Source organism: Ictidomys tridecemlineatus, chromosome 3 (genome assembly GCF_052094955.1).
Source record: "Ictidomys tridecemlineatus isolate mIctTri1 chromosome 3, mIctTri1.hap1, whole genome shotgun sequence".
NCBI lineage: Eukaryota > Metazoa > Chordata > Mammalia > Rodentia > Sciuridae > Ictidomys > Ictidomys tridecemlineatus.
The window spans coordinates 77,131,741-77,146,156 of NC_135479.1; the positions used below are offsets into that span (position 1 = coordinate 77,131,741).

The following is a 14,416-nucleotide window of genomic DNA, read 5'->3' on the forward strand; positions in this document are numbered from 1 at the left end:
ACACCCTGGCACTTGGGATGGCTCAGGGACACTTGGGTTTCTACCTGCTCTGGGAGCTGGGCAGTGCCTTCTCTGCCTGATGGAGATTATGAAAGGTCTAGGGACCCATGAACTCCCAGGCTTTAGGTTCTCAGAGCTTTCTGGTCTGGAGGGCTCTGAGGCCTCCTGGTCACACTTTGATACATAGAAGGAGAGACTGAGGTGCAGAGAGCATTTTCTTGTTTTCATTCAACAAACATTTGAGTACTAGATGTGTGCCACGCTTTGTGCTGTGCAGTGATGTGCCATTGGGACCAAGGAGCCCAGCCTTTAGGACCTCTCAATGTGGAGGTGTCAGGGAAACCTGGAGGGAGGTCCCATTCCCATCCTAGGCTGCCTCTGCTAATTTGGTCCAGCAAGGGGCCCTGTGTATTCTGATTCTCTGAGAAAGACAAGATAAAGGCTGACCTGTTGAATGTCTCACCTCAGCTCCTCCCTCCCCAGCCCAGCACAACAGGAATCAGAATGTAGTTTCTGAGTGCAGAGGAAGGAAGGCTGTTTCACCCTCTGAGGGTGGAGTAGTAACCAGGTAGACATACCACCTACTTTGGCTGCCCCCCTATAAGATATGGACTGATAGCTCTGCTCCCTAGCCACACCCTTTCCTGGCCTAAGTTGGTCAGCCAGGAGATTGGTCCCTGAGAAAGGTCTGGCAAAACCCCACTTAGGCCATTTCTGGAAATGACACAAGAAAGGACAGTGGCAGTTTCTATGGACTCTTTTATATCAGATTCTGCTTGAATTCTCAGCCCTGTGTCCCAGAGTCCTGTATGAAAGGAGGCTGTAAGGTCTTTGAAAATGGTTTCTGTAAGGCAGAAGGAAGTTATTCCCTTTCTTATCTCTGAAGGCCGTGGCATGGCTGAGGGTGGGGAAGGGAGGAAGGAGGGAGTATGTGTTGGGAAGTGGACAGGCCCCAGAAGTGGCTAAAAGTGTTGCTCTTCCATCCAGGGCCCAGGGTCCAGCATTTATGGCCATTTTCTTTTCAAGGTACCAGAAGGGTTGGGGCTGGTTCCAGAGACCTGTAGTCAGGTGTAGGTGGACCTGCCACACCCTTCATACACACTAGTCCACATAGTTAGGTCCTGGCTAGAAAAATTGCTCTGCCCCCAGCTCTGCTTTCAAGGTAGGTACTGGGGTTTTGGAAATTGACTTTAGCCTCCGCTTCTGGGTCTCGTCCTCTGGAAGCCTTCAGTGTTGGAGGGGAAGGAAATTGCTGGGTGGACCTTGTACTCTTCCCTTGATCCTGTCCAGCTCTGGCCTTGGATAGGCCCTAGTGTCTGGTATGCTCTCACCATGCCTGTAGTCTCTCCTGTCTCTAGCCTGTGTCTTTACCTTCTTTCTCACCCTGCGCTGCCCATCTCTACTGCTGTGTTTGGGGCTTAAGCAACCTGCCTGGATGTGGCAAGAGGGTGGAACAGCCAGTTGCATTTACCTGGCTCAGGCAGGCTGCATCTGCTGGTCATATCCACCACTCAGGTGATACTTTCCCCAGGCTTACAGTAGATGGGGGTACTGGTGATGCTTTGAGTTCTGTCTTTAGGAAGCTAGACTATGTCATTGAAGCTTCCTTTTTCTTTAGTTCACTGGCAGTCAAGATCTGTGGCCACCAAGTCTGCAAGGCCTGAAACTGATGAGAATTCTGAATTCTGTGTATGGGAGGCACTTAGGTCAGATGAAGTCTGAGAAGGGGTGAGGGAGTAGGATTTCCTAGGATTGACCTCCTCAACAGGGGGCAAGAGAATATGGGCTGGGCTGATGCTTTCTGAAGGTTCAGGCTGTGCCCTATCCCAATTTACCCTATAGTTACTTTCTGCCAGGTAGAGCCCAAATCTTTGCTCTACAGCAGGTTTACTGTGGGACTATTCTGAAAAGGCAAACCCCTCTCTGCCTACTCAATGTGCTCATGGAAGATGTTGAGGTGAAGTATGAGAGGAGAGGGTTTTGAATTCACCCTTCTGTGCATACCTGTGTATGACACTAGATGTGTTACTTGGCTTCTCTGAGTCTGTCTCCTTAGCTATCAGATTGAGATGAAAGAATCTATCTTAGGGTTTCCTTTTTTGTTGTTGTTCATTTGTATGTTTTGGTGTTGGGAACTGAACACAGGGCTTCTTGCACATTAAGCACATGCTCTACTATTGAGCTATACCCCTAGCCCAGAGTTTTTGTTTTTGTGGGGACTAAATGATGGGGATAAGTCCCAATACCTGGCCCCAAATAGGTGCATAGCACCCTTGACATCTATCCCTGCCTCTCAGAGCTTTGTAGGCAGAGCCTTTGTACCTTTAGGAATCCTGCCTACCTCCTGCAGGTTGCCTGAGCTGTGTGAGGAAACAGCGAAGGGAAAGGTCATTGTGTAGCCTGTTCCTAGCCAGAACCTAATTCTCAGACTTCCAAATGGGAGTGGATTGTGTAGTGCAACTCTGGAGATGGTCTGCTTAGATTTGAATTTTAACACTAACACTGTTTTGCTGTATGACCTTTATTGAGTGGCCTGGGGCAGGCTTGGGTCTCAGGGGCAGGGTTGATAATAGCATGTACCACATATGGCTGTTTGGATTTGATGATTTTATATGTGGAAGGCAGCAGCTGGGGAAAATGGTGAAGCATTGTTAGGTATCAGCTGTTGTTAGAAGTATGCTTCTTAGAGGGGCTGTTTCTGAAAGAATTCTATGTGGGAACTCAAGAAGCCCCAGAACCCCCTCGTTGAAAGTTGACATCTTGCAGAATCCTCCCTTCGGTCCAAGCCTAAAGTATGTGGGTCCTGACTTCTGGCCTGGCTGACTTCATTAGCCCATGTGCTGAATGGTACTTGTCTTAGTGTGCCTGGGCACTAGCTGCTCAGGGAAGTTGAACACACAAGGCTTAGTGTGTTGACTTGCAGCATCCATGACAATGAAAGAGGCCTACTGTCTAACTTGTGTAATGGGCAGGTGTTGCTGTTGTGTTACCCTGGGAGTACTAGTGCAAGTGAAGGGCACTGCCTCTACTTTTTCCTTTACCTTGGGTGGAACACTCTGAGTTAGGTGGGCTGGCATAGGAGGGATTAAGGAAGCCCTCTGGGCCTGGGCCTGGCAGATGTGGCAGCTGTCCTGATTGATTGTACAGATTGTGGACCTAGATCTGTCCATTTCTACTGAGGCTAGCTAACACCATTTCTCTTTTCTGGATCCTGGAAGAAGTTTATCTTATCTGGTTCTTATACTCAGTGACTTTCTGAGGTGACTTCTTCATTGGCCTTACAACATGGGGTCATAGGGACCTGTGAGACCACTAGAATGGGTTAGTGCCAGCCTTAGAACCAACTCAGACCTGGAAGCTTGAGGTTTCAGACAGATTGCCCTATTCTCACATTCCTGGGGCTCAGGAGACTGCACAGCCCAAAGGAGATGCATTGGGGCCTAACATGCCCTTGTCTCTTTCCTGGTATTCTTACTTTGAGGGCGGATCCTGGGTTGGCTTTCCTTTTCTCAAAGTGGTGATGGATTTGACCATTGCCCTCTTTCCCTGGTGTGGTACTTGACTGGTAGATTTCTGATCAAGCTGTTCTTCTGTGCACAGGTGCCCAAGTAAATGGCTTATATGGGGAAAAAAGGGAGCATGCAGATGGGAGGCCCAGACCTTTATCCTAGGGTTAGTTGCAAATAAGGGTGTTTCATTGAACCAAGGTAGGTCTCTTGTCATCAGGAAACAGGCCCTTGACAACCTTAGTAAGCAATTTTCTTGGAGGTGTACCTGGGCTTTCCTGGGAGTCTGGGAAGCTTTTCTCTGTTACTGGACTATCCTTGCCACTACCTGGATTATTTTAGGGCCTGTCCTCTCTTCCTTGCTCTTTCCCAACTCCAGCTTGGCATAGGGCTGCTTAGCAGATGGTGGGCTTGCTGAGGGATTGCCTGTACTGCAACCAGCCACTGACTGGGGCCTGGGAGAGCATAAGAAATGTCCTAACTTATGGAATTAAGAGATTGCTCAAGCAGGAAGGGAGGCCCTGTGCCCTAGACACCTCCAGGATCTTGGGAGCTCTGTCTCTATTGTTTACCTCTCTTCATAGTGGCAGAAGCTCTTCATTTTCTTCAGGTAGAAGGAAAGGAGGCTTGATTATTGTGCACAGCTTATATGTGTAGCAGTGTGCATGTATGTACCATCACTGAGCATACCCAAGGGACTTTCTGTGTATTCAGGGATACTGGAGCTTTCTGCTTTGAGACCTGGAGTGTGGTGGGGAAAGATGGGGAGGCCTCATTATTATGTAGCTCAAGACCTGCTTCCTTAGTAGGTATTTGGGATCAGAGGAGGGGTAGCTTGGTGGGGAGCAACAGAAGGCTTCAGGGGGGAGGGTTGAGTCTTATAAAATGGATGGGAGTTTTCCAGGCAGAAGGGACTCTGGAATAGGGTGAGGAGGGATGTTTTGGGCAGAGGAAGTAGCATATAAGAAGGCAGGAAGCATGGGAGGACGTGGAATGTTTGACTGCAAATAGTTCCTTGTGGCTATGTGTAGGGGTATGGCAGGAGAAGAGGATGGCAAGGCAGGCTAGGCCAGAGCCTGTATCTGTTCCTCCCTCTACCACCTAGATACTCAGTGGGTGCTTGCCCATCTAGGTTCTGTCCCTTTCTTGGGTCTGGTGCAGCAGAAGGAACGTGAGATGAATGTGTAGACAAGTCCAGGCAGTATTGTATGGGCCACTCTAAAAGAACATGCTGGACTTGGGGGTTTGGTTTCATTTTAGAGGTAAACTGGGAGCCATTGAGAGACTCCAGTCAGGGTTATCTTGTATGTGTGTTCTTGTGCCTTTGGGATATTGAAGAAGGTGTTGAGCTGGGCGTTCCATGATTTCCTGATTCCAGGAAAGACCTAGGACCTGGTTAAAGAGTAGAGAGCAAGTAACCTTCCACTCATTCATTTCTCCCTCTAACCTATATTGGATGTTTCTTTTGCATGACATTAGGATATGCAAGTAGGCTTTGTGGCATGTTCAGCCCTTTAGTTTGTTAGTGGAGGCCTGTCAGCAGAGGCCTGTAGAGAATGCCTGTGGGAACCTCCTGCCCATCTGGCCATTTGCAAGTCTTAGGGTGTGAGTGGGACAAGTGCACCATCTAGAGACAAGAGGTGGTACTGCAGCAATCTCCTGTGCCTCTTGCCTGGGTAGAGTGGAAGGGGCTCCAGACCAAGAGAAGTGACTTGCTATAAGTAGATTTGATAATGGGCAAGAGAGTTTACAGTAAAATATTGAGGGATGGTATTTGGAAGAGGAGACAGTGCTAACAAGCTACCCTAAAAGGATCCCTAAGAGGGTGAGCCTTTGAACCAGTGGGTTCTGTAGGGATTGTATTTTCAGAAGTTAGAGTGGATAAGCATTCTAGGCCAAGGGACAGTTGTTGGGATGATCTTATAGCTGTGAATAAACAATCAAAATTATGGAGTACTTGGTGAATACTGGGCCTAGGCTAAGGCCTTATGAAGTATTTCCTTTAATATGATAGGTCTATATGTAGATATCAAGGAACTGAGGTTCTAAGAGATGTGGCCAAGATTACATGATTCAGGATTCACACCATGGCCATCTTCTCTCCAGCTGTGGTTCTGTCTACTGCACCATATTGCCTGTCACCGATGCTGTGAGCCAGGCTTGATACCATAGGATTCAAGGGGACAGTAAGGGAACTAGAGCCACATAACTGTGTGATATTCTAGAGATGATATCCTGGAATAGGTGCCCAAGTTCCAGGCAGAGCATGATTCTAAGACAGGGCTGGGTTGACCAGAGTAGAGGAGGTAGATCAGGCTGAGAAAACCCTAGAGGATTGCTGACAGGGCTTATAAAGGGCTGTAATGGGAGGGTAGAGGCAGTTAGGTAATGACCTCACAGTTGTGGGAATGTGGGTTGAGGAGGAGGGTAAGTGGAGATAGAGGAAATGACTTGCTTGAATTTAGGGGTCAGTAAGCTCTGGGTATGGGGAGAAAGGAGCCTTTAGATTTATCAAAACCCAGAATTGAAAATTCAAGAACTGTGATGAGTATCCTGGATTCAGGAACATGAACCCATGGGGGCCCAGCCTGAAAGCTGGTAGTGACTTAAATGACAGGAAAGTGGACATGGAAAACAAAGAGCAGAAGGTGAGACAGACTGAGGCTTCCTGGTGCTAGAAGAAGTGAATACTAGCCTTGAAAGCTCTGGGTCAGTCCTAGAAAGTGTTGGAGGCTCTCATAAGAACTATGTGAACCTCTCTGTCCATCTGGCTAGGGCTTTTGAGTGCCAGGAAAGGAGTATAGGAGGGACAGAGAGAGAGAAGGATAGGAAGTGTGGACACTAGAGGCCAAGAGACTTGGAAGGAACCAGAATTCTGGGGCTTAATCAGGGAGGGACTTGAAAAGTGGAATAGGTCCCAGGATGGGGCATAGATTGAAGAGAAGGTCTGGAGGCCCTAGTGTTAGTGGCTGGTTCTACCTGTGCACCTGGAAGAAGATTCCCATACAGATTTTTTTTCTGCTACTCAGAGTTCAGTGTGATCCTACTTCCTGCAGAGTACTTTTCACAGTCCCTCCTCAACTAGATACCAGGTCCCCAGTCTGGCCTGTAACCTGCATGAGTACCTGTGTACACACACATATTGCTTTCCTGGGACATGGCCAGGAAAGCAAGCTGTGGGCTCTTCAGTTCTGCTCCCTTGCCTGCCATAATTTCTCTGCCATTGAAGCTTGCTTCTATAGGTAATTGGAGAGAAACATGCTAATTGGGCTGTGCTGGATCCAAACTAAAGGATCAATGGACTATAGTCCTGCTAGAACCCTACAATTGGGGGCTGATAGAAGGTCACATCAAAAAGATGGGAGTGCCCTCTGAATCATAATGTTGATGGGCCATTTTGAGGATGGCTCTCTGTCCTTCGTTCTCTTGGGGTACAAAAACCAAGTCTGATTCCTCACTATGACCCTTAGGTCTCCAATATGGGGCATAGCGTATTTGTTGAAGGAGTAAATGAAGGGTGGAAGAGAGTCTTGCAGCAGGATGCATAGGTGGACCTTGGTTGGGTTTTGGCAGGAAAATGGCCAGCTTTATTCTGGTACCAGGGGCTTTGTGGCCTTTGGAAGCAGTTGGTTCTCCCAGGCCTAAGCTGGCACAGACCTGGGAGACAGGAGGTCTGAGGGTCTCCTTTCTTTGCCCAATTCTGACCCTCTGGTCTGCCTCCACAGGTGCCCCCTGAGAAGTGTCGCTGTGCAGTAGGCAGCATCCTGAGTGAGGGCGAAGTGTCTCCCTCCCCTGAGCTCATCCAGCTTTACCAGAAATTTGGCTTCAAGATATTCTCCTTTCCAGCACCTAGCCATGTGGTGACAGCCACTTTTCCTTACACAACCTCCCTGTCCATCTGGCTGGCTACCCGCCGTGTCCATCCTGCCTTGGACACCTACATCAAGGTGAGACACACTGGTATGTGTTTGCAAGGCGGGTATCAGCCAGATCCCTTGGGTGGGCATGGGAAGGACTGCCCAGGATGGGAGGAAGAGGTGGTTTGGGAAGAACAATACCCTAGGGTTCCATGAGAGCAGGTGCCTGTGAGACTAGGAAGATGGGCAGAGGCTATTGTCATCTTGTTCAGATGCCTAAGAACTTATAGGGACCTGAACATCTCCCAGGAGATAGTCAGTTTGGCTTTGGTTTGACAACATGTCTCTAGTGTTCATCCTGTACTCTGGGCTCAGATGGATGGACAGATCCACTCTATCCTGATTCTACTGGAGGCCTACTGAGCAAGGCCCTGAGATCTCCAGTGGCTTGGCAGACCCAGGTTCTCATTTTTTACTCTGCCCCTGCCTCTGTCTCTCTCTCTCTCTTTTTTAGTTGTAAATGGACACAATATCTTTCATTTTATGTATTTATTTTTATGAGGATAGAACCCAGGGTCTCACACGTGCTAGGCGAGCACTCTGCACTGAGCCACAACCCAGGCCCTGACCTTGACTCTTTATGACCTTATGCACCTGCTCCCTAAGCTCAGGACTGGGGCAGCAATAGCAAACCTCTCTCCTTCATTTTTTGATTTGGAAAGGAAGCAATGCCAGCAGCCTAGCCTGTGTGGAGAAAGGAGGAAAGCCAACCACAAGGAAACCTGACGGAGCTCTCTAAGTCAACAGAGTTCTTAAAAACTTGCTCTTTGTCCATTCTTGCTCCTATAACTTTTTTATAAGTTTAGGTACTGGCAATATGATCTCAGTTTGGGCTTGGAAAAGATTGTTTAATCATTCATTTGACTTGTTTATTGAGTGTCTATATGCTTAATACTGTGTAGGTCACCATATGAAAAATTGGCGTATGGAATGGGTACTTATGGTGAGGTGATTAAGTTAGGTAATTAATTTTAGACAAAAATGGGGTACACACTAGGAAACAACAGGTTGGGAAGGTCAAGGGACCCACAAGGTCAGGTACAGCTTCTCTATGAAGGTCATCTCAAGGTAGAGTCCTACAAGAGCCTTTGGAGAGGAGTTAAGAACATTCTGGGGAGAGCAGGGTAAGGAGCAGGATCTAATGGATTGGGGAGCCATGTCTGTACAAGGTGGGCAGGATGGGACTGGATCATGGATCAGGGTCGGTTGGACATGCTCAGAGGGCTGTCATAAATCCCAGAGTGAATGATAGCTACTGGGACTGGGCCAGTGACTATAGAGATGTGGACCAACATTGTTTGCTCATCTATTTTGTGGTAGAAATGATGGACTTGGGATGGGCTAGCTGTTTGGAGAAGTGCAGTGTCACAGAGGGCATTGCTTCCCTTTGGCATGGTCAGATGGGTAAGTGTATAGTGATGCTTTCCATTGAGATGTGGGGACCTGGCCTTGGGGAAAACTGGTTCTGTGGGTGTGTCAGTGGAGCTGCCTAGCAGACTTATTGGTGGGGATGTGGAGAAGGCTGAGTGATGGTGATGTGTGTAGAGTTTGGAGTTGAGAGAGGCCTGGGCTGGAGAATATAGGGACATAAGCATATTAATGGTATTTGATTTGGTAGACTACTGTGTGCCTCTTTGTTTTTGTAGGGCCAGAGGGCAGTGGATAGCCTGTGGCAACAAGGGCTGTATAAAGGGCATGGCCACTGTGGCTAGGGTCAGGGAAAAGGATAAGAGAGTCAGCAGGAGTGAGAACTTGGCAGATTTGGGGGAACCTTGTGACTTTGTTCTCCAGAACAGCTTGGAACAGGAATAGGGCATTAGTGATGGAAATGGGAGCTTAGACAGATCCTAGGTAAAGAGGTGCAAAAGTCTGATGTCAGGGCTGGGGAAAGAATAAATAAGACCCCAGGTCACTGGCTGTGGTCTTGGTGGTCAAGGACAGACTGAAGAAGAAACAGTGGTAGGCAGACTTGTAAACAGGCAGACTGTCTGGGTTGTTCATGGTATTGTAGTGTTGTGGTGGTAGGATGGAGGCCTGGAGAGGATTAAGGCAAATTTCTTTATGAGCTTGAGAGTGATGCCCAGAGAGTACTGGGAAGGATATGGTTTCTGGGGCTGAAGTTGGACTAGAAGTGCAGAAATAGGGTGACAGTGAGTGTGGGAAGGAAGACATCAATCAGTGCTTAGGCCTGTTCATGCCACCTGAGGATGTCATGTCTTTCTTTTTTCATTCAGGGAGATCTAGTGTGTGGTGTCTCTGGTCCTGTCTGTGCCATCCTCAACTTCAGGGGCTAATCTTGAGGAGCAGCCCTAGGAAGAGACTCCCTGGGTTCCAGACCTCAGAACAGGGCATGTGGCATGTGGTGTGGTGACGAGCAACTCAGCCACCAAAGCCTTTTCCCAGCGTTAGGGATTTATTTTTAGACACTTTTGTCCAAATTTCCCGGCCTCTGACAGCTTCACACGTTGCCTGGTTTTGAGTCACCTCTTTGATGAAAGCCCTTCCTCCTTCCTCCCCCTCCTGTGGGAGCCTGTCAGCTGTGCTCCGGTATCCATTCTCCTGTGGTGGGGGCTGGGACAAGGAAGCAGGGGTATTAGGGAGAGCAGAGGGCTTCTAGAGATGTCTGGAAGGCTTATTTATGTGGGCATTGCCAGTGGGACAGTGAGAGAGAGGCCAGGCTGCCCACTGAGGAGGCATAACCCAAGGTCCTCTTTTTGTATTGGAGCTCCTGTGTTTAGTCTGACCTTGTGGCCTGGGGAACTAAGCTGGGGGAGAGATGAGGAAGGAGTTGCCTCTCTTTGCTGGTTATAGCCTACAGTCAGTGGAGACTGGCCTTTTATCTCTTTTAGCCCAGGAGACAGCAATAATAGAGTATAAGGCTGCCTCCCATCTCTGCCTTCTCCATTGCCCTGTGGTCAGAGAAAGGAGGCTACCAATGATACTCTGGATGCTTCTGACTCTCCCAGTGCTGACATCTGACTGCCTTTAACTGTGGGTGCATACACACACCCCTTTCTCTCTGGCTCTGGGATTGCTTTGAAAGTTCTTCAGAGGGAATGACAGCAGCCATCAGCATTCTGTTTGAGGATGGGGAAGGAGGCCAGGAACCCTGCTACTAGAAGAGGAGGGAGGTCTTGGCAAGCTCACCTTGCCTCTCTAGAGGTGATGAGTCTCAGAGATCTTTGGGTCCAAAAGGTGAAGAGCAGTTGCAATCCTGGCAATTGCAGATGTGCTTGAGCCTTGGGACAAGATTGGTCTCATGGGGTAGCAAGGGACATGGGGGTCACTGTGAAGAGCCAAAAGAACAGCATTTGTTAGGCCCTGCTGGAAATTCTGGAAGGGATGTCTAGATCCCAGCTTTGTAATCTGAGAGACAACTTTTGGCTCTCTGGCCAGCCTTGCTCAGTTCTGCAGCTTGGCAGACTGAGCTATAGAAGCTGGAACCTTGCCTTTCTTCACATAAGCTACCGGACGCTCCCAAGCTGAGCACTCTAGAATAGTGTGTGTGAGGGGTCCCTAGATACTGTGTGACCATTATTGTATGTGGAAGATGCCCCAGCTTGGTTAGACTGCTCCACTGGAGTCCAAGGAGGTGGATTTTAGGGCAGGAAACCTCACTGAGTCCCAGGAAGGTGGCATCTTCTAGCAGCTATAGGAGGGAACTGGGCTTCATTGAAAGTACAAACCTGCTGAAGAGCTGGGACCTACATATTATCCCAGAGTGGGTAAATGCCCCCAAATTCACCTTTTTTATTTTTAAACATATTTCTATAGCATTTTGTTTTATTATAGAACTAGTGTTAACAATTGTCCAGGGAAGAGTTTGGACACATGGAGCAGACCAAAATTGAATGATTAACTAGGAATCCCACAGGTGGGATTGTGTGTAAAAGGCCCCTAGTGTGGTACTTGGCTCATGGATGGCTGTAGCAGTTGGTAGGGGGACACTGAGAATGTTAAACTGGTCCAGCTAAGTCCCTAATGCCTGACTCCCCTCCTGGCAAGGTCCAGAATCTTTTCTATAAATCCCCTTCTCCAGGGTCTCTGATTTCTGAGAGTTCTCAGGGAAGAGTCCTTGTAAAATAGCTTGAGAAACTTTGAAGTTTAGGGAGACAGGGCATTAATTTGGTGGTTGATTAATTGGGGTAGGCAGGCCCTGAATTCAGACTTGGCTTTCTCCATAGAATTGTAGAGAAGGGTTGCTGGAGGAATTGCCAAAGGGGTGTGGTTTGCTCGTGAGGGGAACCTGGTGGCTGAGTTCTGGGACAGCTGGTTTGACTTGGGTTGTCCTGCTAGGGATTTAAAAGAGGAGGGGGGCCCAGACTCCCACCCAGAATGTTCTGAGGTGGGAGTCTAGAGATTGTGCTGAGATGCTCTGTGGCTGGATGCTGAGGTGTGGCCTGCACTCGGACCCTTCCCTGCTTCAATTGGAGTAACTCTGCCTTAGGTCTTACAATCCAGATAATGTTTTGGGAATTTGTTTGGAAAAGGGCTTTTAAGTCTCAGTGGGCTTAAAGACCTTTGTCCTAAGAGAGTTGTACCACCAGGAAGATGCTCTCCACCCTGTTAGCTGCATGCTTCTTTGGGATATGGAGGATGCTGTAGCAGCTATAGTGCAAATGGAGCTGGGAGGCATTAGGCCCATCCTTGCACCGATTGGGACTCCCAGAAGAAACAATTCTTTCTGGGAGAGCCTCACTCTGGGTAAAGGCTGGATCTGAAGGGAAGCTCAGGGTAGCTACAAGCTGGGGTTCTCTGGGGTGAAGGTGACTGAACTCCCAGTGGTGGGTGATAGCATGGTAGTGCCTTGGGACAACAAAATGGAAACCAGAAGCAGAGGCCTTAGCAGGGTGCTTGCAGAAGAGAGTAAGCTAGATGAGGTATGGACTAGGAGGAATCTCGCAGCATACTGGTCAGAACCTGAGTTCTCACTGGGCTCAGAATCCTGTGCTTGTTTCCTCTTAGCTTACCTTGGTGACTCTGAGCGAGTCAGTGGGTAGGGGAACCTTGGTGGCTGAGTTCTGGGACAGCTGGTTTGACTTGGGTTGTCCTGCTAGGGACATGCCAGAACCAGATCACCAGTGGAGGACAGCAGGGTGCTTGCAGTGGGAATGTAGGTAAAGGAGCCCCATGGGAAATTTGAAATCTGTGGTCATTTCTCTCTGTTTACCACTTTTGCCCAGCCAACATGGAAGAATACCAAGCTTTATTTTAATAAGGGAGGATGGGTTGAGAATATAGCTCAGTGATAGTATGTGTTTAGCATACACAAGACCAGTCATTTCTCAGCACCCCCTCCCCACCAAAAAAGGGGAATGTGCTCTTGGCACCTTAGCTCAGGCTCTTGAGTCTTCCTTTGTCTGGCATTGTTCTGGGAGTAGGATCCAGTAAAAAGCTCCAAATCAAAACCAGCATCCCCATTGTTTTGCAAATGGAAAGGCAAAGGACTAGAGTGGGGAGGTTTCCTAAGGTCAAGGATGAAGCAATGGCTAAAACCAGACTGGGTGGCTGGGGGTTTTTCTTATTGGCTACTTGCCTTTTGCTCCTCTGCCCTGTGTGTGAATATGACTCAAACCAAGAAGCAGAGGACTTATCAAGAATTTGGGATATATTTGAGGCATGTCAGGATGGGCCTGGGATTGACAGTAACATGGCCCAGCAACTTCTTGACCCTCTGTCTCCAGCCCTTGTAGTCAGAGTTGGAGGCTGAGGCTGCCTGTCTCTCTGCCTATTTGCCCAGCAGGCACTCATTAAGGGTGACTTTGCAGCTGCTTCAGGCACAGGAAGCAGCTGCTACAGCCACCTTGTTGGACCTCATGTCCTCATCCTCAGTAAGGTAGAGACTGCTCTATTCCCAGGGTTCCCTCACTGGGTCTGTAGCCATAGCCACCATTTGCTAATTGGCCTGCTCTAGCACTGTCAGGACACTGTCAGCTGCCTCAGGACCTGGGGCTTAGAGTGTCAAGCCTCAGAACTCCTTCCCGTCTTTCCTAGCCAGAGCTTAGCCATGCCTGAGGAGAGATGGAATCACTGGGAAAGGCAGAACAACTATTGTAAGGGGGGTGACATTTGGGCTGAATCTAGAAGGATGGGCAGCATTCTCTAGGTGCGGTGGCAGATCAGGCAGAGGTACTGGCATTTAGTGAGACTGGAATGGCAAGGAGGAGCAAGAATCTGGGCCCAAGATATTAGGCTGTGTTCTCCAGGTACTAGGGAGCCACTGATGGTATCTGAACAGATAAGTGACAGTGTCTAGTCTGGGCTTCTGCGCAGAACTCTTGAGACTGGAAATGGGAAGAAAGAGCTTGAGGCCATAGCCAAACTTTGAATTAGGGAAATATTCTTAGCTGAGAATAGTTGTGACCCTTCACTCCCAGATATACCCAAACCAAGAGGAAACTCTCCCACCATACCAGGGCTTGGCTCCCCTATACACCTTAGGGAACTCCTCCTGAAGGTTGGGGAATGGAAGCACCTACAAGAGGCCAGGCCTCTCCCCTCTGCTGGTCTAGGTACTGGAACCTACTCCACGGCCTCTGGCTTTATGCCTCCTGCTTCCCCTCCTCCAGGATTGAAAGCACAAAGCCAGCCTTTGCTGGGGTGGCGTGGGAGCCACCACTCTCAAAATATCAGCTTGGATATTGTAGCTTGGCAGCCCTGCAGGACCCTGGAGGCTGAGGCTTATCTAGATGGTGCTGTGGAGTTGGGCCATCACCAATCCAGAGGGAGTTACCTTTCCTAGGCAGATGGGACTCATAAAGGAAGAATTCTGTTGTTCTTCTCCAGAGAGTTTGGGATTCATTCCTGGGAGAGGAGGAAGGGATTCTGAAGAAGGAACTTGGCCTGCAGAGAACTACTCTGCCCTTTAGCAGAGCCTTCAGATATGGAGAGGTGAACTGTTTCCTTACATACATAGGAATCCTAAGGCTTTAAGACTGGAAGAACTTCCCTGAGGGAGAGAGAAGAGTTCAAAGTGCCAGTTACAAACTGGAA

General features: G+C 48.8%; 1 protein-coding gene across 5 annotated transcripts in view; it reads left to right on the forward strand.

The window, feature by feature from the left end:
- The window catches only part of Tex264 (testis expressed 264, ER-phagy receptor), a 31,249-nt gene that overhangs the window by 6,534 nt on the left and 10,299 nt on the right, over positions 1-14,416 (forward strand). For 4 of the 5 annotated variants that reach the window (XM_013359360.4, XM_005326973.5, XM_013359362.4 and 1 more), the window contains exon 4: positions 7,232-7,453. The exons of the other annotated variant lie outside the window; for it this stretch is intronic. In XM_013359360.4, the coding sequence (XP_013214814.1) occupies positions 7,232-7,453 (222 nt within the window). The remainder of the gene's footprint in view (positions 1-7,231; positions 7,454-14,416) is intronic. 5 annotated transcript variants of the gene reach the window in all.